This window comes from Myotis myotis, unplaced genomic scaffold, assembly GCF_014108235.1.
Source record: "Myotis myotis isolate mMyoMyo1 unplaced genomic scaffold, mMyoMyo1.p scaffold_m19_p_17, whole genome shotgun sequence".
Classification (NCBI taxonomy): domain Eukaryota; kingdom Metazoa; phylum Chordata; class Mammalia; order Chiroptera; family Vespertilionidae; genus Myotis; species Myotis myotis.
The window spans coordinates 21,139,719-21,160,864 of record NW_023416321.1 but is presented as its reverse complement, the minus strand read 5'-3'; the positions used below and the strand labels follow the sequence as shown (position 1 = coordinate 21,160,864).

The 21,146-nt window shown below is 37.5% G+C and overlaps 1 protein-coding gene across 7 annotated transcripts in view; it reads right to left on the bottom strand.

The window, feature by feature from the left end:
- The window catches only part of MED13 (mediator complex subunit 13), a 96,494-nt gene that overhangs the window by 51,728 nt on the left and 23,620 nt on the right, over positions 1 to 21,146 (bottom strand). For all 7 annotated transcript variants that reach the window (XM_036340204.1, XM_036340209.1, XM_036340203.1 and 4 more), the window contains exons 4-9: positions 16,225 to 16,370; positions 15,208 to 15,405; positions 12,007 to 12,201; positions 11,090 to 11,252; positions 10,311 to 10,421; positions 1,498 to 2,181 (exon numbers count right to left, since the gene is read on the bottom strand). In XM_036340204.1, the coding sequence (XP_036196097.1) occupies positions 1,498 to 2,181; positions 10,311 to 10,421; positions 11,090 to 11,252; positions 12,007 to 12,201; positions 15,208 to 15,405; positions 16,225 to 16,370 (1,497 nt within the window). The remainder of the gene's footprint in view (positions 1 to 1,497; positions 2,182 to 10,310; positions 10,422 to 11,089; positions 11,253 to 12,006; positions 12,202 to 15,207; positions 15,406 to 16,224; positions 16,371 to 21,146) is intronic.

Here is a 21,146-nt window from a genome sequence, read left to right as displayed (position 1 = left end):
TATTACAACTTCAAGAAAGGGCTAGAAGAATGCTGAGAAATCCCCTCAAAATATAGAGGGGAAAAGGCTAGAAAATGAGAGAAAATATAGAAAGTATTCAATATCTGAATTATAAAGGTTCCACAGAAAGGGGGGTGGGGGGACTGAGAAAATATCCAAGAAAAAGAGACCTTCCCAGTGGCAAGACTAAAAAAAAGGAGGAGGAGGAGAAAGGAGGAGGAGGAAGGGGAAGAGGAGAAAAGAAGAAGAAGGAGGAGGAGGAGGAGGAAGGAGGAGGAGAAAGGAGGAGGAGGAGGAGGAGAAAAAGGAGGAGAAGAGGAAGAGGAAGAGGAAGAAAGACTTCAAATTGAACCAACCCTCCTCAAATGCCCAGTATAAGAACTAAACAAAAGATCACTATACCTACACATATTCTTGAGCAATTTCAAAAAAATCTACGGATAAAAATCTAAAACACTTATGGGACAGACAAGTGTAATTAGAACAACTATAAAAATAAAGGGAGATAAGGAAAAAAAGTTTACTTCTGCTCAAGATATGTCAGATACAAAGTGGACAAAGAAGGCTAACCATAGAATGGAGGAAGACAGCTATAGCACATCTAACTAATATAAGGTTAGAAGCCTGAATATGTTAAGAATAAATCAGTGGAATGGACTAAGAAATATGAGGTATAGGTAATTCACAGAAGAGGAAACCTAAATATCCAATAAGCATTTTAAATAATGCTTAACTTCACTAGAAATCTGGAAAGCACATATTAAAACAATAAGATGTCATTCTGAATATAGATTAGCCAAATTAAAAGTTTCATAATAGTAAATACTGAGGAAAATGTAAAGAATAGCCATTCTCATATTCTGCTGGTTGATGAGAGTGTAAAGTGGTATGATTTGATAAAGCAATCTGGCAACAATTCTTGAATATGGAAATATTCCATGGCCCAGCAATTTCACTTTAAAATGTATTCCTAGAGAAATGATTATACAAGTGTACAAGAAAATGTATACATAAAGTTCACTGCTACATCCTTTGTAATTCTGAAAATAACCAACATGTCCATCTTGAAGAGAGTGGATGGCAAATTCAAAACAAAGAAATACTACAGAGCAATTAAAATGATAAAATAGAGCTACATGTATAAAAACACATATAGGAATAATAACTACCAAATTCAGGAAAGGGAAGGAAGAATGGAGGAAGAAAGACAGTACATAAGAGTTCTAATTATATGGAAAATCCTTAAGTTGGTTGATCAAACAACTTAAATCTTTAAGTTGGTTGATGGATAAATGTTAATATTTTCTCCACTTTTTTGTGATTAAAGGATTTTATAATAAAGAGGTTCCCTTTGGACAGAACATAGTAAAAATAATACTCAAAGGATTTATTATTGAAAATCCTACCCTGAAACCAATTCTGGAGTCCTAATATTAAGAACTTACATCATTTTTCCACCCTTAGATTATAATAGTGACTATTAAAAAAAATACATACTCTGTAACTGATGTTACACTTTCCTGTCCAAAAGGTCCAACTGGATCATCCTTGAATTTATCACTTGGAAGTTGAGGTGGTAAAAACTCTACATCTTTTTTCTTTGGGACCTTGTAATACTTCCAGACTATATTAGCTTCATCTTCTTCCAAATTTACTGCTGCACCAACATATATTGTAGGTTCTACAGCTTCCTGGAATTGAGCTGGGAAAGCCTGGGATAAACTGTCTATCCTATCTTCCATTAGTTTAGAAGGAACCAAGGGATCCGGTGTTGGCATTTGATAAAAATGTTGACTTTGAGGAGTTGAAGGTGTTTTAGTCACTCCTTCATCAGCCACATCACATGGGTGAGGACTAAGTGGGGGTGGTTGAGGTGAATTTGCCATTTCAGTGCCATGAATCTGAGAAGTCTTTGCTACATCATTAGTTCGGATGTTTGAAAATCTCACTTGACTGTCTGGAGCAGATATCACAAGTCTTTGGCTGGCTGAATCTGTGTCCATGACAACATCATCACTAATAGATACACGATGGTGAAAAGGAGTCAGGGGGCGTTTCTGTGGTTTTTCACTCTTTTCTTGCTTTTCATTGGTCTTGTGCTTGGCAAGTACTTGTTGTTGTTGACTTAAAGATAATGCCTGTCCTTGTTGTCCAGAATTTCTTGGTTTAAGATTTTTGTGCCTGAAAAGAAAAGTTTAATATTTATAGTATCACATTATATCAAATATACAAGTTGACACTAGATACTTCAGATAATTGTTTTTTACATATAATCCTAAAGTAAAATGATGTGAAATTTACATGGGAAAAATACTTTGTCCAGTGACCTAAAACAAAGAGCATGCAGAGTCATAAAAGTCAATTCTCTCACAAAGATCGTTTGCCTTATATAATCTAAATATCTTAGTATCTGAATAAACAAAGATTCTACTTATTTTAAGATATAAAAATAAAAAAGGTTCTGAAATTTATTCATTTATGAATGTACCTGATATTTCAGTTAGTACTTATAAATTAATGGCTTAGCTGACCTCAGTCATCCTCTACAATTCTACAGCAACTGGCTAGAAAACCTATTCTACTGAATTGAAGTTAGAACAGTCTGGATAGTGCTAAAATTGACTGATTTATGGGCCCCACATTATACCAACTTTCCTTCTCCCAAAGCTTACCACTACAGAAAGAATCAGCTGACTGGAAAAAGAAAAGAGAAAATTCCTAAAAGAAACTTTTCTTCCTATTGTGAAACATTCCTAAACTGAAGGACTTAAAACTATACATCTAAAAATCTATTAATTTTGTTCACAGTTTAATATAATATTTCTTTCAGTGAAGTAAAAATACTGTGCATTTGAGATTTCAAGCTGAACGGATACTGATGTATATAAAAATATTTTTTAGCCCTGGCAAGTTTGGCTCAGCGATTAGAACATGGACCCAAGGGTCTCAGGTTCGACTCTGATCAAGGGCACGTACCCAGGTTGCAGGTTTGATCCCGGCTCAAGTTAGGGCACATGTGGAAGCAACCAATCTATGTGTCTCTCTCACATTGATGCCTATCTGTTTGTCTGCTTGCCTGTCTGTCTATCTCTCTCCCCTGTACCTTCCTCCCTTCCACTCTTTCTAAAAGAAAAGAAGTAAATAAAATAACCTAGAGTGAGGTTAACAAAAAAAATATTTTTTAAATAAAAAAACATAGAAAAATGTAGAGGAATATAGACTTTAAAGCATTCAGTATTCCTTAGGTCGTTTTAGTTTGCTTTTAAAATTTATTTTATTAGTGGTTTTGTTATATCAGAGATATAACCAGAAAGTTATTAAAAAGCATTGACAGGCACTTTTTTTTTTTTTTTTTTTTTTTTAAAGAACCCTCTCTATTAAGGGAATGTGCTGAGACACCCTTTTGTACAAAGCCCTCCCATGCACCTTTCTGTGAATGCGAGGAGGGGAAAGCCTGAAAAATTACCAAGGAAAAGTATAGTTATGTCAAAAGATCACAGGAGAAATACACCACTACCCTCATACCAAAATCAAAGATATTATAAAAGTAAGAAATCACAAAACAGTATCTCTCAAGAACACAGATATGAATCATTAACCAAATATTAGCAATCATTAATATAGAAAAGGATAACATACCATAACCAAATGGGATTTGTCCTATAATCCTATATAATAAAAGACTAATATGCAAATAGACCGAAGGGTGGAACAACCGGTTGCTATGATGTGCGCTGCCCACCACAGGGGGCATGTGCGGAACATGATGGGCCTTGGCTGTGGTGGGATGGTGGAGCAGCTGAGCAGGGGAGCCAGACCAAGGCGGGGAGCTGGTCGCTGTCATCAGGGCAAGCCTCTGGTGATTACTGAAAATTCTTTGCTCCCGTGTGCCACAGTCCTGCCCAGCACCAGAACCGCTGCTCACACCCACTGCCAGTACCAGCCCCGCTTGCACCCGCAGCCCGTGCCAGAGCCGCCGCTCGCACCCGCTGTCCATGCCCAGCAACAGTCTCAATCACTCGGCGCCATCAATGGGTGCAAGTGGCAGCTGCCGGTCCTGATCACCCATGAGGGCTTCTCCACCTTCCCCAGCTCCTGAGGGGTGACTGGGGCAACAACCACCACTCCTACCCACTGCTGGCGCCGGACCCACTCGCATTGCTGCTGGTGCTGCTGTGTGCCTTCTGCAGGTATGAGCGGGCCGGCACTGTCAGTGCATGGGGACAGTGGCGGCAGCAGGGCTGCCGGCAGACAGGGGATTGGGGGCTCTGGTGGGAAGGGCCAGGTGGGGGCGTGGAGGATGGGCCGAGACCCACCCCTCAGCCTCAAGGCCCACAGTTCCTTTCAAGGTTCATGAATTCGTGCACTGGGCCCCTAGTGTAAGGTATAACATTCAAAAGATAAAAGTCAATATTATCACATTAGCAGAATAAGAGAAAACCATATAATTATTTCAATACACATAGGAAAACATAGGACAAAATCCAACACCTATTCATTTAAAAAAAAGATTGAGCAAGGAAGGAATAGGACTTAATCTGATCAAGAACATCTATGAAAAGCTACATCTTAATGTCATACTTTATGATGGAAGATGAATAATTTCTCCCTAAGACTGGGAACAAAATAAGAATATTAAACCTTTTTTTAATCCTCATCCATCATATGTTTATTGATTTGAGACAAAGAGGAAGGAGGGGGAGAAAGAGAGAAACAGATAAGCATCAATCGGTTGCCTCCCATTCTCACCCTGACTGGGGTTCGAACCTGCAACCTAGGTATGTGCCTTGACCTGTAATTGAACCCCCAACATTTTGGTGTATGGGAAAACACTCCAACTAATTGAACCAGGACAAGAATATTAACTCTTAACATTTCTATTCAACAATTTCATTGAAAGTTTCAGCCAATACAATAAGTCAAGAAAAAGATCAGAGATTTTCAAAGGAAGAAAAACTGTCTTTATTCATAGTAAACATGATTTAGAAACTTTATAATGAGGGGTCTGGCTGATCACCACCACCTTCTCAGGGAGAGAGAGAGAGAAAAAGAGAAACAACTATGTATCTCTCTCACATAGACCAGCTGCCTCCAGCAAGCACCCCAACCAGGGCTGGGAACTAACCTGCAATCCAAGTATGTGCCCTCGACCAGGAATCAAACCCACGACCCTTTGGTGTGTGGACTGAGGCTCTAACCTCTGAGCCACACCAGCCAGGACCACCTTCTCAATCTTAACATGAAAAATGGGACAACCAGACATGTGTCTCTTCTGATGTGACACAATACAAAACAACAAAGCACCATCTATTAAGTATTCTCGCCAAAAATAACAAACCTAAATCTCTAATCAAGCCTCTAGATCAGCGGTTCTCAACCTGTGGGTCGCGACCCCTTTGGTGGTCGAACGACCCTTTCACAGGGGTCTCCTAAGACCATCCCGCATATCTGATATTTACATTACAATTCATAACAGTAGCAACAGTAGAGTTATGAAGTAGCAACAAAAATAATTTTATGGTTGGGTCACAACATGAGGAACTGTATTTAAAGGGCCAGAAGGTTGAGAACCACTGCTCTAGATCAAGCATGGTCCAACAGAACTTTCTGTGATAATGGAAATGCTTTGTATGTGGCTATTGAGGACGTGAAATTCGACTAGTGCAATTGAGGAACTGAATTTTTAATTTTTAAATCTAATTATTTTAAATTTAAATAGCCACAAGTGGTTGCTAATATAGCTACTAGCATTGAACAGCACAGCTCTAGAGCTATCTTCCACTTACAGTAATGCAAGGGATAAATAAAGTTAAATGACGCTAAAAGAACAAGTTAAAACACATGGACAAGTTGAGAAATTCAGAATGTGGGGCAGACGACATACAGGACAACTGATGTAGTTTCTCCAACCAAGTCAATCTCATAAAAAGGAGGTAGGAAATTACAAGAGAGACCTAGATGATGTATACAACCAAATGAAAACTCCTCATTTGGATCCTAGTCAAATAAACCAATAAGACATTTCTGAGACAAATTTGTAGAGAGTAGCAGATCATGCCAAGAAAATAAGAGTTCCTCCTTTTATTAGGTATCATAATGGAACTATAGTTATATGAGAAAATGTTAACATTTTCAGAGTTGCATACTGAAATAGGAATGAAATGATGACATTTAAGATTAAATCCCGGCTGGTGTGGCTCAGGGGTTGGGCGTCAACCTATGAACCAGGAGATCAGGGTTCGATTCCCAGCCAGGGTACATGCCCAGGTTGCAGGCTCAATCCCCAGTGTGGGGCAAGCAGGAGGCGGCCAATCAATTATTCTCTCTCATCACTGATGTTTCTATCTTTCTTTCCCTCTTCCTTCCTCTCTGAAATCAATAAAAATACATATTTTTAAAAAAGCACTCATTCATTTACTTGCCCTTCTATAAGGGTAAGAAACTATTAATTCAGACTATATACTAATTCCTCTACATTCTTTTTTCCTGTTGATTAAGTCCTTGTATTTTATTTACTGTTAACACTTGAAATTTATTGTCTTGCTTTCTATTAATATAGCCTTCTAAGTGCTAATTTTCTTATGAACATTCCACTGGACTAAAGCCTAATATCAATAAATGTGCAATACTAAATCCCACTAATAAGTGAAAAATACCAATTAAAACAATTTTATGCTTTCCACTTACTGCAGTGGCAAAAAAATAAATTTTAAGGACAGCTCTCAGAACAGTGAAAGCATAAGAAAAAACAGCACTCTTATATGCAATAAAATTGGTAAAATCTTTCTGAAGTCACAAGAAGTGTTTAAATAACACCCTTGCCCACAACTATCACATCACCCACCCTGTTTTATTTTCTTCCTAGCACTCATCATTCTTAAAATTTTAAAGGATTAAGAATTCTTTTAAAACAAATTACCTGCCCCATTCCCATTATGGTATAGGCTTCATAACAGCAAAAGCCTTGTTTACTATATCCTGAGCCTAGGATATCTCCTATCACAGAATAAGTGTTCAAAGAAAGTCTAATAAATAACTGATGGTCACAGAAGTATATATATTTTTAAAGTAAACGTAAACAAAAGCCTTTGGAAACAATCTATGTATCCATCAAACCCAAATGATTAAATACACTATGGTGCTTCCATTCAGAATACCAAAAAGTTTTTTAAATCAATAAGGCAGATGTACAAGTAACTAGAATGGAAAGAGCTAAGACACATTGTGGGGGGGGGGGGGGGGAAGATGCCAATACATCAGTATTATATTTGTGTTGGGTGAAAAAACACATATACACACAATTACAGAAAAGTATGGAAGAATAATGCCTAATTGGCAAATAGTCACTTCTAGAAAAAGGTAGTAAAATTTGGAAAGAGAGAGTGGGATGAAGGGAACTTCAGCTTTATTTGTATAATTTAAATTCCTTAAAATTACATATACTTATGCAAGTTGCTATATAACTCTGCAATTTTTTCAAATAGATTTCTAAGAGAAGCCAACATATTAGTCAGGGTCCAGTCCTATCTTTCATACAGAGGAAATTTACTATAGGGAATTGGTTACAGAGAGAGAGAGAGAGAGAGAGAGAGAGAGAGAGAGAGAGAGAGAGAGAGAGAGAGAGAGAGAGAGAGAAGTGAGGCAACCTATAGACAGTAGCTTCTATGACTTCTAGGACTGAAGATAAAGTAACCTCACTGTATCACAGAAGTTTAATATGGTACTAGAACCATAGCAGGACCTGCTCAGTGGTAACTGGGACCTTGGAAGAAGGGACTGTTGTTAGAGGTACACAAAGTTGCTACTGGAGTTGGCTCAAAAAGGGCTGGGGAAACACCTTAGTTTTTTCCCCCTTTGGTCAACCAATCTTCTGTTAGTGCCTCTCATTAGCCAAATTCAGAAATCAAATGAGCCTAATCAAATCATCATGTTGTATACCTTAAATGTATACAATATTATCAATGATATTTCAATAAAGCTGGAAAAAAATACATGTAAAAGGCAAGGGAGCCAGGAAATGTAAATATCTTCAATATAACTAGAACAGAAGTAGGACAGATTTAAAAGCCAAAACTTTGACTAGCACGGTCACTTATCAATGTGTGCCCTACTTCCTATATTCCATGGCAAGGGAGGACACACATTTGGTGGCTCAAGTCTTTTCAAGTCTTATTTAAGAACTAAATAAGAAAACAATATTTGAAGGGAGGAAAGGGGAAACCTATAGTACAAAATGCAATAGTGGAAAAAGGTGATCAGAAACACTGTATTTACTAGAGAGATAAATTTACCAAAGCAAGTCACCTATAAAAGTTATACAAATTTCATTATATCAAATTTCTATATGTCTCGGAAAAATTTTTGAAAATATGATAGCAAGTTTTTAAATATAAAAGGTTCAGCTTAGAGACCAAGAATTTAAACTTAAACTTATGTTTACAAACATGCATTTTGAATGTCTTCCTCCAAGACCATTTTAGACAAATATACTTAAAACCCACATCATTAAAAAAGAATAAAGCACAGTCTAGGTGAGAAACTAAAAAAAAGCTGCTTAATAAAAATGCCAATAAATATAAGGAAAGAAAAGCCTAATTTCATTTAAGCATTATATTAGTCTTAGACCAGGAGTTGGCAAACTTATCCTATAAAGGACCAGATGGTAAATATTTTAGGCTCGAGGGACCATACAGTCTGTGTTGTAAATACTCTGTGAAAGCCGTCAGTTAATATGTAAATGAATGGATGTGGCTCTGTTCCAATAAATCCTTATTATGAACACTAAAATTTAAATTTTGCATAATTTTCACGTCACAAAATATTCTCCTTTAAATTTTATTTAACTATTTAAAAATGTATAAAAGTAATTTTCAGCTCACAGACCATACCAAACAGGCAGTGAGCCAACATTAGCTAATTGATCACTGTTTGCTGACTCCTGGTCTCAGACAAATACTGTCATGGAAACTTGCATTTCAATACTAGGTTTGTTTTCCCTAAGATGGATGTGGTTTTTAACTCTCTTAAACTGTTAAATAGGAGCTAATGTATTCATGTTTTTATTCCAATCTATCAACAACAGAGGCAAGTTTTCAAAAAAGTTGCCAGACTTTAAAAGATTATACAGATTCTAATCCCAAGAATCTATGTAAGAATATTTAATCTATGCAAAAACATACCAGAATACTTGTCTGTTCATTGTATTCAATCAAACAGAACTAATGTAAGAAAAATCTTGGCCCTAACCTGCAGGCAAGGCACTCCAATTCCTTTGGCTCATATCCATGACAAAAAGGGTGGCCAACTATTTGCTCACAAGTCCTGATTAGGGGTGTTAATGCTATTATTTGTTTATTTGCTTGCAAAAGCATATGATCTACCTTTATTGTAGAATAAAATAAACTCCAGGCAAAATAATCTTTTTCTAAAAATAGATTTGAGAGAGAGAGGAAAGGCGAGGGAGAAGGAAATATCGATCGGTTGCCTTCCGTAGGTACCCCAACCAGGGATCGAACCTGCAACCTGGTTATGTGCCCTGACCAGAAATCGAACCAGTGACCTGTCGGTGCATGAGGCAACACTCAACCAACTGAGCCACACTGGCCAGGGCTAGGCCATATAATGTTAATGCCTCTAATAACCTAATTTCATCAAAGGCCCCAATATGTAAAATAAATACAACTGCCTAACGAATTTCAAGTTCATACATTCTTCTACCAATCTTCCAACCAATACAGTTTATTACTAAGTTTGTATTTTTACAGTACAGTTTGGTCCCATGCTGAAACATACTTTGTAAATCTTATTTCAGCATTTCACCTACAGCTTGCCCAAAGGGATGTTATAAGAAAATGCACAAACCCTATACTGTATTTACTATAAAACAGATTGTGGAAATTTGTATCTAGTATGTATCATCATTTTTAGGAGAACCCTTGGGAGAAATTTCTCAGGCACAATGCCACCTATGAACACTTCTCAAGTGATGTGTGTGCCTTTTACCTTATAGAGGTTATAAATACTATAATAAAGTATAAAATTCTCCTTTATTGTCTGTGAAACCAAGCTTTCACAGCCCAGCCCAGTTAACTGTGTTAAGAACTTAAGGCATACATTTATATGTACTTTCATAATCGGCTCCAAAATACTGAACATTTTTCCTCAAATGTTTTCTTTTGAAAAATATCCTAACACACTGTTTATATAAGCTTCTTCAAACAAAGTGGGACATACATATTCAACAGCATACGAAACTATCACACACACACACGTATAGATATCAACCAACTAAAACAAACAAAAATATCTACCTCGAACAGCAGCAATTTGTTCTTTGTGTAGCTTCAACAAAATCCCAGGATGTTACTTTATCAGCTGTCTCTTCTTCACACAGACCAGCTGATGAAGCTGAATACTTCCTCCTAAGATTTGAAATTATAGAATTGTTTAGAATTCAATTTTTCTGTAACTCTGAATTAAGCATTAAAATTGATATTTTTTTTTAAATCAATTTTTTTGCCCAGCCAGTGTGGCTCAGCGGTTGAGTGACACCCACGAACCAAAAGGTCACTGGCTCAATTCCCAGTCAGGGCACATGCGCAGGTTTTGGGCTGGATCCCCAGTGTGGAGCATGCAGGAGGCAGCCCGTCAATGATTCTCTCTCATCATTGATGTTTCTATTTCTCTCCCCCTCTCCCTTCCTCTCTGAAATCAATAAAAATACATTTTTAAAAATATCAATTTTTTAAATTAAGGAATAGTCACACAAATGACTGTTCATACTATCTACAAGTAACTACCAACATGTGATTTTTATTTATTTATTTTTTTAATCTTTTTAAGTATATATTTTTATTGATTTTAGAGAGGAAGGGAGAGGGGAGATAGAAACATCAATAATGAGAGAGAATCATTGATCACCTGCCTCCTGAACGCCCCCTACTAAAGATCGAGCCTGCAACCCGGACATGTGCCATTGACCAGAATAGAACCCGGGACCCTTCAGTCTGCAGGCTGACGCTCTATCCACTGAGCAAAACCGGCTAGGGCCCAACATGTAATTTTTAAACTTGAAAATGAAAATACGTACTTGTTCTGAGCTCTGTTCATATTGCATTCTTGCCAAACTCTATCCACCACATGATTGGCTAATTTTCTGGGTATTTTCCCACCATGATGGCTAGTACTATCCGAGTTGAAGCCATCAGATACTGAAGAAAATTTGACCCACTTCTGGGCAGACTGAGGATCAACTGAAAACAAACAAAAAAGAATAAGATGTAGGAGAATAAAGGTAGGTTTATAGTAATACTATTTGGGTTTTTAAAAATTAATTAGTGTTAATAAATTGTCCCAAGCTATCCGAGTAGCTTATTTACATTTTGAGGAAAAAAAGTGCGTTACTTCACTTAACATACAAAAAAGCAAAAAATCTGGACAGGGATGTGAATTGGATTGTAGTGTTATATAATGTTGATTTCCTGATTTGGAGGATTAAATTGTAGATATATAGAAAGGTGCTTTAATCTTGGAAAATATACTGAGTACATAAGGGGAGATGGAGCATCATGCCTGCAGCTTGCTCTCAGGAAGGCCAATGATAATGAATGTATACATACAGAGAAGGTGCAGAAGCAAATGTTAACAGTTTGGAAATGTGGATGCAAACTCTTCAATAAGTTTTAAGTTATTTTTTATATATATATATATATATATATATATATATATATATATTTTTTTTTTATATATATCAGCCTAATATGCAAATTGTCCCCTTGGGAGTTCAACCAAGAGTTCAATTGCTCACTATGACATGCGCTGACCATGAGGGGGTGGCATGGAACGAAGGAAGGCCCCGATCAGCTCTGATCGCCAGCCAGGCCTAGAGACCCTATCTGTGCACAAATTTCGTGCAGTGGGCCTCTAGTTTTAAAATAATCATTTAATTGTTTACTGTCTTCAAAATAAGACAATCACTAGAGTTAACAAAACAAATTAGGACAATACCTGTCTGGACTTCCTCAGGAGATGTAGGTGGTGTAAGAGTAACCGAAGACATTGCAGGATCTCTTGTGGAAGCAGGCACTTGGTGTACACCCAAGCAAGAAGTTGAACAGTGAGAGGATCCCACAGAGCTTGGAGTAGGAATGTCTGACTGAGGAACTAGAACAAAGCATGCTGGGTAGATCATTCGGACACCCGCTGAAAGAAAAAAACACAGGAAAATCAATTACTATTGTAATTGTAAAGAAATTAGTTTCACTCAAAAACACTGTAATGGAACAGTAGGTATAACAATCGCATTTAAGTAATAATATATTTAACATGTCTTTATAAATATATGCTTTTTGGCATAAGGTTTTACTGGAAGAAACCACAAGAAGCTATTAGTAGTGGTTATCTTCAAAGACCCAGAAGAAAGCAGCTTTCTCTTTTCATTTTTATTTTTTTGTTGTTGTTGTTAATCCTCACCTGAGGATATTTTTCCATTGCTTTTCAAAGTCAAAGAGAGGGAGGGAGGAAGGGAAAAAGGGAGGAGGAGGGGAGAAACAGAAATATCAATGTTAGAGCAACATATTGACTGATTTGCCTCCAGCACACGTCCTGACAGGGTCCAGGAGCAGACCCGAAACCCAGATACATGTCCTTGACCCGGAATCGACCCCACGGCCCTTTAGTACACAGACCAGTGCTTTAATACAGCAACCAGGGCTTTCTTTTCATTTTTGAATTTTCTAACCATGAATCTGTATTACTTTCTCTTTTTTTTCCCATTTACACATAGTACTTTTATTGAATTGGGGTCACACTGGTTAACAAAATAATACAGGTTTCAGGTATACAATTCTGTAATACATCATCTATATTATATTGGTGTATTACTTTCTTACTTTGAATCCTTATTTTCAAATTTGACCAACTACAAAGTGTATTAAAATTTATTTTAAAAGTTTAACAAAGGTACCTTGGTTGCAGGCTCCTCCCTGGCCCAGGCCCTGGTTGGGGCTCGTGCAGGAGGCAACCAATCAATGTGTTTCTCTCACATCGATGTTTCTCTCTGTCTTTCCCTCCCTCTTCCACTCTCCCTAAAAATCAATGGAAAAATATCCTCGGGTGAAGATTAACAACAACAAAAAAAAAATAATAAGTTTAACAAAGGTAATCTGGACACTAGAATTATGGAACATTTTCGGTTTTCTTCTTTTTATGTCTCTATTTAAAAAGCCTAGTATATGTTTGTGTTTTGCTGCTGTTTTGGGCACAACTACTCTGATAGCAATGTATTTATTGAAGTTGGATGTTGACATTCTTTTATTTAAAAAGAAAACAACAAAAAACCAATGCCCTGGCCAGGTAGCTCAGTTGCTTAGAGCATCATCTTCATATGCCATGGTTGTGGGTTTGATCCCTGGTCAGGGCACATACAATAACAGCCGTAGGCAAACTATAGCCCGCGGGCGGGATCCGGCCTGTTCGGCTGTTCTATCCGGCCCGTGGAGCCGAAAGAGCGGAGGGTTCTCTTGCTCTCCCCTCCGCTCCTTCACCAGCAGCAGTGTTAACATGTATTAGTTCACACAAACACTCCATCCATGCTTTTGTTCCGGCCCTCTGGTCCAGTTTAAGAACCCATTGTGGCCCTCGAGTCAAAAAGTTTGCCCACCCCTGTACAAGAAGCAACCAATGAATGCATAAAGTAGAACAGCAAATCGATCCCTCTCTCAAATAGATAAAATAAATTTAAAAATAAGGCAATCTTTATATATAACATTACCATATGATTCCATTACACACAGTACTGCAGATTCTAACCCCAATTACCTGCTCAATTATATATTCCCCACACCGCCTATGTCTAAAGTGGAGTATACATCTTCATCTCATTGTTAGGCTTGGTTTTGTAATTTGCTCTGGAATGTAAATGCGCGTAATATATGTCACATCCCAACAGGAGCTTTAATTTAAATGTGCTTGCAGGAACAGTGCAGCCTCTCTTACTTCTATCCTTTACCTTGAGATTAACTTTTCCAAAATACAGTTTACCTTGTTAACCTAGGTCCCTGATGAGAAGACATATAGAATACAGCCAATTGCCCTGATCGGTTTGGCTCAGTGGATAGAGCGTCGGCCTGTGGACTCAAGGGTCCCAGGTTCGATAATGGTCAGGGGCATGTACCTTGGTTACGGGCACATCCCCAATAGGGGGTGTGCAAGAGGCAGCTGAATCGATGTTTCTCATCGATGTTTCTAACTCTCTATCCCTCTCCCTTCCTCTCTGTAAAAAATCAATAAAATATATATATATATATATATATATATATATATATATATTTTTTTAACCAATACCAATATGATTTTATTGGACTATGGAATGTAAACAGATGCTTTCAAACAAACAATCTACCCTTATAAAAACGTATGGCATTGTTAAATAGTTAATAAAGAAACCCTAATGTGACGTGGTAGCAGACCCCTCGAGCTCCGGCCTAGCTGTGCGAGTCCCCATAGCTGTGGCATGGCTCTGCAGCTGGGGGGCGGGGACTGCTTGCAAATCAAGTTCTAACTCTCTATCCCTCTCCCTTCCTCTCTGTAAAAAATCAATAAGATATATATTTTTAAAAAAAGAATACAGCCAATCAGAAGAGAGATGACCTGGCTAAAGCAGATGAAAGATCCAAGTTCTTTAGGTACATACTATTTTCTGTCTTTTAAATTATCAGAGGTGACAGTTTTACTAAATTTTAAAATATTGAGTAACACAGGTTGTCAACTTTTCAGCCTCCAGATATTATTCATTCACAATTATTTCATTCCCACCTTTAGCATGCTATCCTTTAGGTGGAATGTATTTCCCTGACCCAATGACTTTGGCTTGGCCAAATGACTAATTTTGTCTACTGGAACATGAGCAGATGTATCCTAGTAGAAGTTTTAAATATACTTACTAGTACATAGCTAGACTCAGTCCCTATTATTCTTTTGTTCCTGTAAGAACAGCATGTCCTAAATACTGGGTACTCCTTGAATCTAGATTGCAGAATAAGATACAAGGAGCCAAACCATGACAATGCTGAAGCCTTTACATAACATGAGCAAGAGTAAGGAAAAAATAAAATGTTTGGTGTTGAAAGCCACTAAGGTATTGCAGTTGTTTAACTAACACATACAGTCACATATTTCCCCCTTAGGATTAATGCTCAGGATCCGTACCAACAAGAACTTCTACTGCAGCTAAAGAATCATCTTCCCAATCCATATCTTCCTGTTTATCTTCAGACATCTCCTTCAAGCAAGATGAGATAGGATAGAATTGTTTCCATTCACCAATTAACTTTTTTGTAGCTGAATCAGACATCTTGAATGCCTGTCCTGTGAGAGTGCCATTTAGTCCAAATGGGCTTAAGATAACTAGAAATCCAAAATGGAATACAGTAAGTAACTAAAAACTATTACACCAAATATGATCACATTGAACAATATTGTTAGTAATTATGCAATTCTTAAAAAGCCATAATGATCATTCCTGAGAAAAATCAATGTATTGTACTTCATTATTGTGAAGAAAAGTACAACACTGAGGTTATAAAAACTTAAACTTTAGTCTACCCAAAAATTCCAGATGTACAAAATTTCACAACGAACTGGGAATATTTGAATTCAATTTATCCTGATTTCCACTAAGGAAAAGTAATTCGAGGAAAAACAGTATGTATATATGTAAATCTAAGTACTTATTATGTAATGCCATGTACATTTTTAAAAAGCAAACACTAGTCTTAGAATTAAAAGAAAAACACACTGCCAGTCCTTAAAAACAATTCAGCAATCTTATAAAATATACTTCTAAATAAATTATACCAAAATCCATGTTAAATATCTAAAATGACTTACATGAACTGACATGCAAGATGGCCAAGAAAACATAAACCCATATATCTACTTTCTATTTAAAAAAAACACTTTAAATAAATAAATAAATAAATATAAAAAAAAACACTTTAAAATATACTACCAATCAAGTACAAGAATTTTTAAAATAATATTGACATTTAAAATTATTTCATTGGCTTAATATTCTAATAGGTAAGTAAAAAGTAAACTACATCAGAATCATCATTAGGCCAAATCTCATTAATCCCAAAATGTCAAGTTACCAACTTCAGAAAGAATTTTCTTGAAACAATAAAAAAATCAAATACGTAAGCCATCAAATCAAAAATAATCTACCTTGAAATGGGCTATTAGACTGCTGAGCAAGGGTAATATGCTCTTCACTAAGAAGGTACACAGGTTGATGTTGGTTAATTTCCACACTGGTACAAACATTGCTATCTCCATGCAAGAAAAAGGTGAAAGAGCAGGACAAGTGTTCACTAATAAAGAAGAAAAAGTTATATTTTAGTGATAACATGCCAAAAAAAAACTTGCTTTTCTTTATTATGAAATTATACCACAACAATACATATTATCTTTATCCCAGAAATTCTACTGCATCATCTGAAGGGGAAAAAAATAACAGATCTGAACAAAGATTTAACTACAAGAAATGTTCTTCACTGTTTATAGTAAAAAACCTGCAAATGGAGGAATCAATTAAATAAGTTAGGTATATATACACACCACACCACACACACACACACACACACACACACACACACACACACTACAATATAGCCGCAAAAATATGTAAAGGTGGGGACTAGATTTAATGGAAAGGGTAAACTGCCAAAATAGTATAGTCTCAATTTTTTTCTTTTAAAGACAGGCACTCTTTTTTTTTTTTTTAATTGATTTCTTACAGAGAGAAAGAGAGAGGGATAGAGAGTTAGAAACATCGATAAGAGAGAAACATCAATCAGCTGTTTCCTTCACACCCACTACTGGGGATGTGCCTGCAACCAAGGTACATGCCCTTGACTGGAATCAAACCCGGGACCCTTCAGTCCACAAGCCGACGCTCTACCCACCGAGCCAAACCGGTTAGGGCTAGTCTCCATTTTTTAAAAAAGAAAAATGAGTCCGGCTGGCATGGCTCAAGGGTTGAGTGTCGACCTATAAACCAGGAGGTCACTGGTTCGATTCCCTGTCAGGGCATATGCCTGGGGTTGTGGGCTCGATCCCCAGTAGGGGGGGAGCAGGAGGCAGCCAATCCATGATTCTCTCTCATCATTGATGTTTTTCTCTCTCTTGCCCTCTCCCTTCCTCTCTGAAATCAATAAAAATATATTTACAAACAAAAAAGGAAAAAAGTATCTTTGGTGAAAAAAAGTCTAGGTGTGCAACAGAATTAAGGGTGACCTAATTTTTATTTTTGTTCATTTCCCCTCTATTTAAAAAAGATATATTTCATTTTATTATTTCTGAAATTGGGCTGCATGTAATCAACCAAGAATTAAATGTATGGTCCTTCCTCCAGCCCCAATGAAGTTATTTTAAAGCAATGATGGGTCTTACAATTGAAGGCATCCTAGAATCAAAGCTACATGCAAAACAGAACACCTTATGAAATTTAGATATGGCTTGGTATACAGGTCGGAAAATAAAACTTCCCCAAGAAAAAGAAAGTAGCTGTGTCCTTAAGATAAAAATTAGAAAGGTGCCAAAACCGGTTTGGCTCAGTGGATAGAGCATCGGCCTGCGGACTGAAGGGTCCCGGGTTCGATTCTGGTCAAGGGCATGTACCTGGGTTGTGGGCATATCCCCAGTAGGAGATGTGCAGGAGGCAGCTGATTGATGTTTCTCTCTCATCGATGTTTCTAACTATCTCTCTCCCTTCCTCTCTGTAAAAAATCAATAAAATATATTAAAAAAAAAAATTAGAAAGGTTAAGTGGCCCAGAGAATATTGTACACTAAGAAGAATCTACTTTTCTTATTTCTTCTCTACACATTTATCTTAATACGACTTAATCAGTTCTTTAAAATATAACAGTAAGCTCAAAACCTGTTGTATGTATCTATAAGCCCTCTTGATTTATTTCTGGACAAGGTAAGGTCACAATAAATTAAAATTAAGTTATAGTAAAAGTAATACTATAACTAACAGAAGTGGGAAAACAGAAGGTAGGAAAGAGGTGAAGAGTAATGGAGGGCTGAGAATATCTTCATCGAATATATTCAGGGTGGGGCAAAAGTAGGTTTACAGTTGTTCGTATGGAAAATAGAATAATAATAATACAAGAATAATATCCTCTGCAAATTAACAACTGTAAACCTACTTCTGCCCCATCCTGTATTAGGGAGCCAACAGGTAATGTCTAAAGTTGATAGAACAAGAAACTGAAATTGAAGCTTATCATTCAAGATCAAAAGAAAAACAGAAAATAATATAGCTGAAAACAATGTAACTAAAAAAAACCATCTTTCATGGCAAAGAATCAGTAGAGTTGTGCCTGAAGTTGATTAATCAAGGCCTATAGGTAAAACATTTCTGAAATTATGGCAGTAACCACCAAAAGAAATAAACAAAAACATTTTAAAAACAAAAATAAAAACAAACAAAACCTGGTTACTTTTAGGGAATGGGACTAGAGCAATTAAACAGCAATCTTAAAACTTTTCTAAATTTATAATACCATTCATTTTGTGTTGCTTGCATCAACATAACTTTCAATTTTCAAAAAATTTATGAATTCGCCCTGGCCGGTGTGGCTCAGTTGGTTGGAGCATCGTCCTGTGCTCCAAAAGGTAGTGGGTTTGATTCCCAGTCAAGGCACATACCCAGGTTGTGGCTCAATCCCCAATTGGGGTGTGTGTGGAAGGCAACCAATGGATGCTTCTCTCTCACATCCATGTTTCTCTCCCTCTCCTTTCCTCTCTCTAAAATCAATTTTAAAAATTTTTATGTATTCTATACATTAAATCCTTCCTCCATTGAAGGGCCCTGGCACCCTTGCTGAAGATCATTTGAACACATATATGAAAGAGTTTATTTCTGGACTTGATCCTTTTCCACTGGTTTACATATCTGTCTTCATGCCAATACCATGCCTTTTTTTTATTATTATTATTACTGTAGCTTTGTATTGTTTTGTTCACCCACCCTTCGCTTTATCCAGGCTCTTTGGTGTGATTTTGTAGTTCCTCCCATTAGAGGTGAAATATACGTCCCCAACTGTTGACTTAGGCTTGCTTTGTGACTTGCTTTGGCCAAGCAGAAGCTTGAAATGTGCTTATGCAATATGGCTTGCCCTCCAGTGTCTCTTTCATCACCATAAGAAGATGTCCTGGCTGACTCACTGGTCTAAGATGGAAACACACCTGTACCCAGCCTATAGTTTACTATGTGGACTAGACTGGCTAATCTCCATTTGGCCTGCAGATACATTAATAATACATAACTGATTTTTTTGTTAGTTTTGTTCTTATCCCCGAGAATATTTTTTCCATTGATTTTTTTTTTAGAGAGTAGAGGGGAGGAGGAAGAGAAGGAGGGAAGGTAGGGAGGGAAAGAAACATTGATGTGACACAATGTTTCTGCACTCGCCCCTACCAGGGTCGGGGATCGAGCCCGCAACAGAGGAACGGGGTCCTTGACCAGGAATCAAACCCACCACCTTTTGGTCTATGGGCTGATGCTCTAACCACTGAGCAAATCGGCCAGGGCATAACTGATGTGTTTTAAGCCCTTATGTTTGTTTTGTTTTTTTAATTTGTTTGTTAATTTGATTTTTTACAGAGAGGAAGGGAGAGAGATGGAGAGGTAGAAACATTGATGAGAGAGAAACATTGATCAGCTGCCTCCTGCACATCCCCCTACTGGGGATGTACCCGCAACCAAGGTACATGCCCTTGACCGGAATCGAACCTGGGACCTTTCAATCCGCAGGCCAACGTTCTATTCACCGAGCCAAACCGACTAGGGCAAAGCCCTTATGTTTTGGAAGTGGTTTGTTACACAGCAATAGCTGATACACAAATTGGCACCAAAGATGAGATGCTACCATGACAAAAACCTAAATATATTTGGCACTGGCTTTAGGACCAGATGATTGGTAATAAGAAATATAAGACACTGAAAAATGGTGAGAAAATTATTATGTAGGGGGTTGGGGAAATGGTGAGCACATTTTATACAATGAAAAAATATTTCATAGTATTGTTAAGCCCAATGTCAGTCACAGGTGACTGATACTATACTTTCCATCCATAAGACAAACCACGCTGGGCGCTTAACGTGTTAAAATAATCTGGACAACAGAAGACGTGCCTAATGAACTTACAGAGTTGGGGAACAGATAAAGTAAAAATATAATTCGGTTGTAAGCAGCTATCTATATCTATCTATCTATCTATCTATCTATCTATCTATCTATCTATCTATCTAAAAGCCTAAGTGACCGGTGCAACCAGTCACTATGACGTGCACTGACCACCAGGGGGCAGACACTCAATGCAGGAGCTGCCCCCTGGTCATCAGTGCGCTCCCACAGCAGGAGCAGCACCTCACCCAGCCTGGGCTTGGGATCCTCCCCAGCCGCCTGCTGCTTCGTGCACTGCTACATCCCCTGAGGGGTCCCAGATTGTGAGAGGGTGCAGGCCAGGCTGAGGGACCCCACCGGTGCACGAATTTGTGCACCGAGCCTCTAGTACTTGATAAAGTACTAAAAGAAAGAGATGACTCAGAAAAGAACTTTCTGGTTTGCAAATATAATCTAGAAAGAATAGAGACAGCCCAGAAACTATAGGGCTAGAAAATAAACTGTTTCTGAACAAAGTAATGGTGTGGCCTATATTATAACACAGCCTCGAGGAAAAGACCAAATCAAGAATGTGTTAATAAAACATGAGCCCAGCTGGCATGGCTCAGTGGTTGAGCATTCACCTATCAACCAGATCACAGTTCGATTCCTGGTTGGGGCACATGCCCAGGTTGTGGGCTCAATCCACAGTGTGGGGGCATGCAGGAGGCAACCGATCAATGATTCTCTCTTATCACTGATGTTTCTATCTCTCTCCCCCTCTCTCTTCCTCTCTGAAATCAATAAAAATATATTTTTTAAAAAAAGAATACGGAATGCAAACATGAGTCTTGATACCAACTGAAACATCAGGCTTTCTTTTTAATTATCCCCAAGACTCCATACATTTATTTTTCTCAAAAAAAAAAACGCATCTAATGTAAACAAACATACATGCAACTAGTTTTGT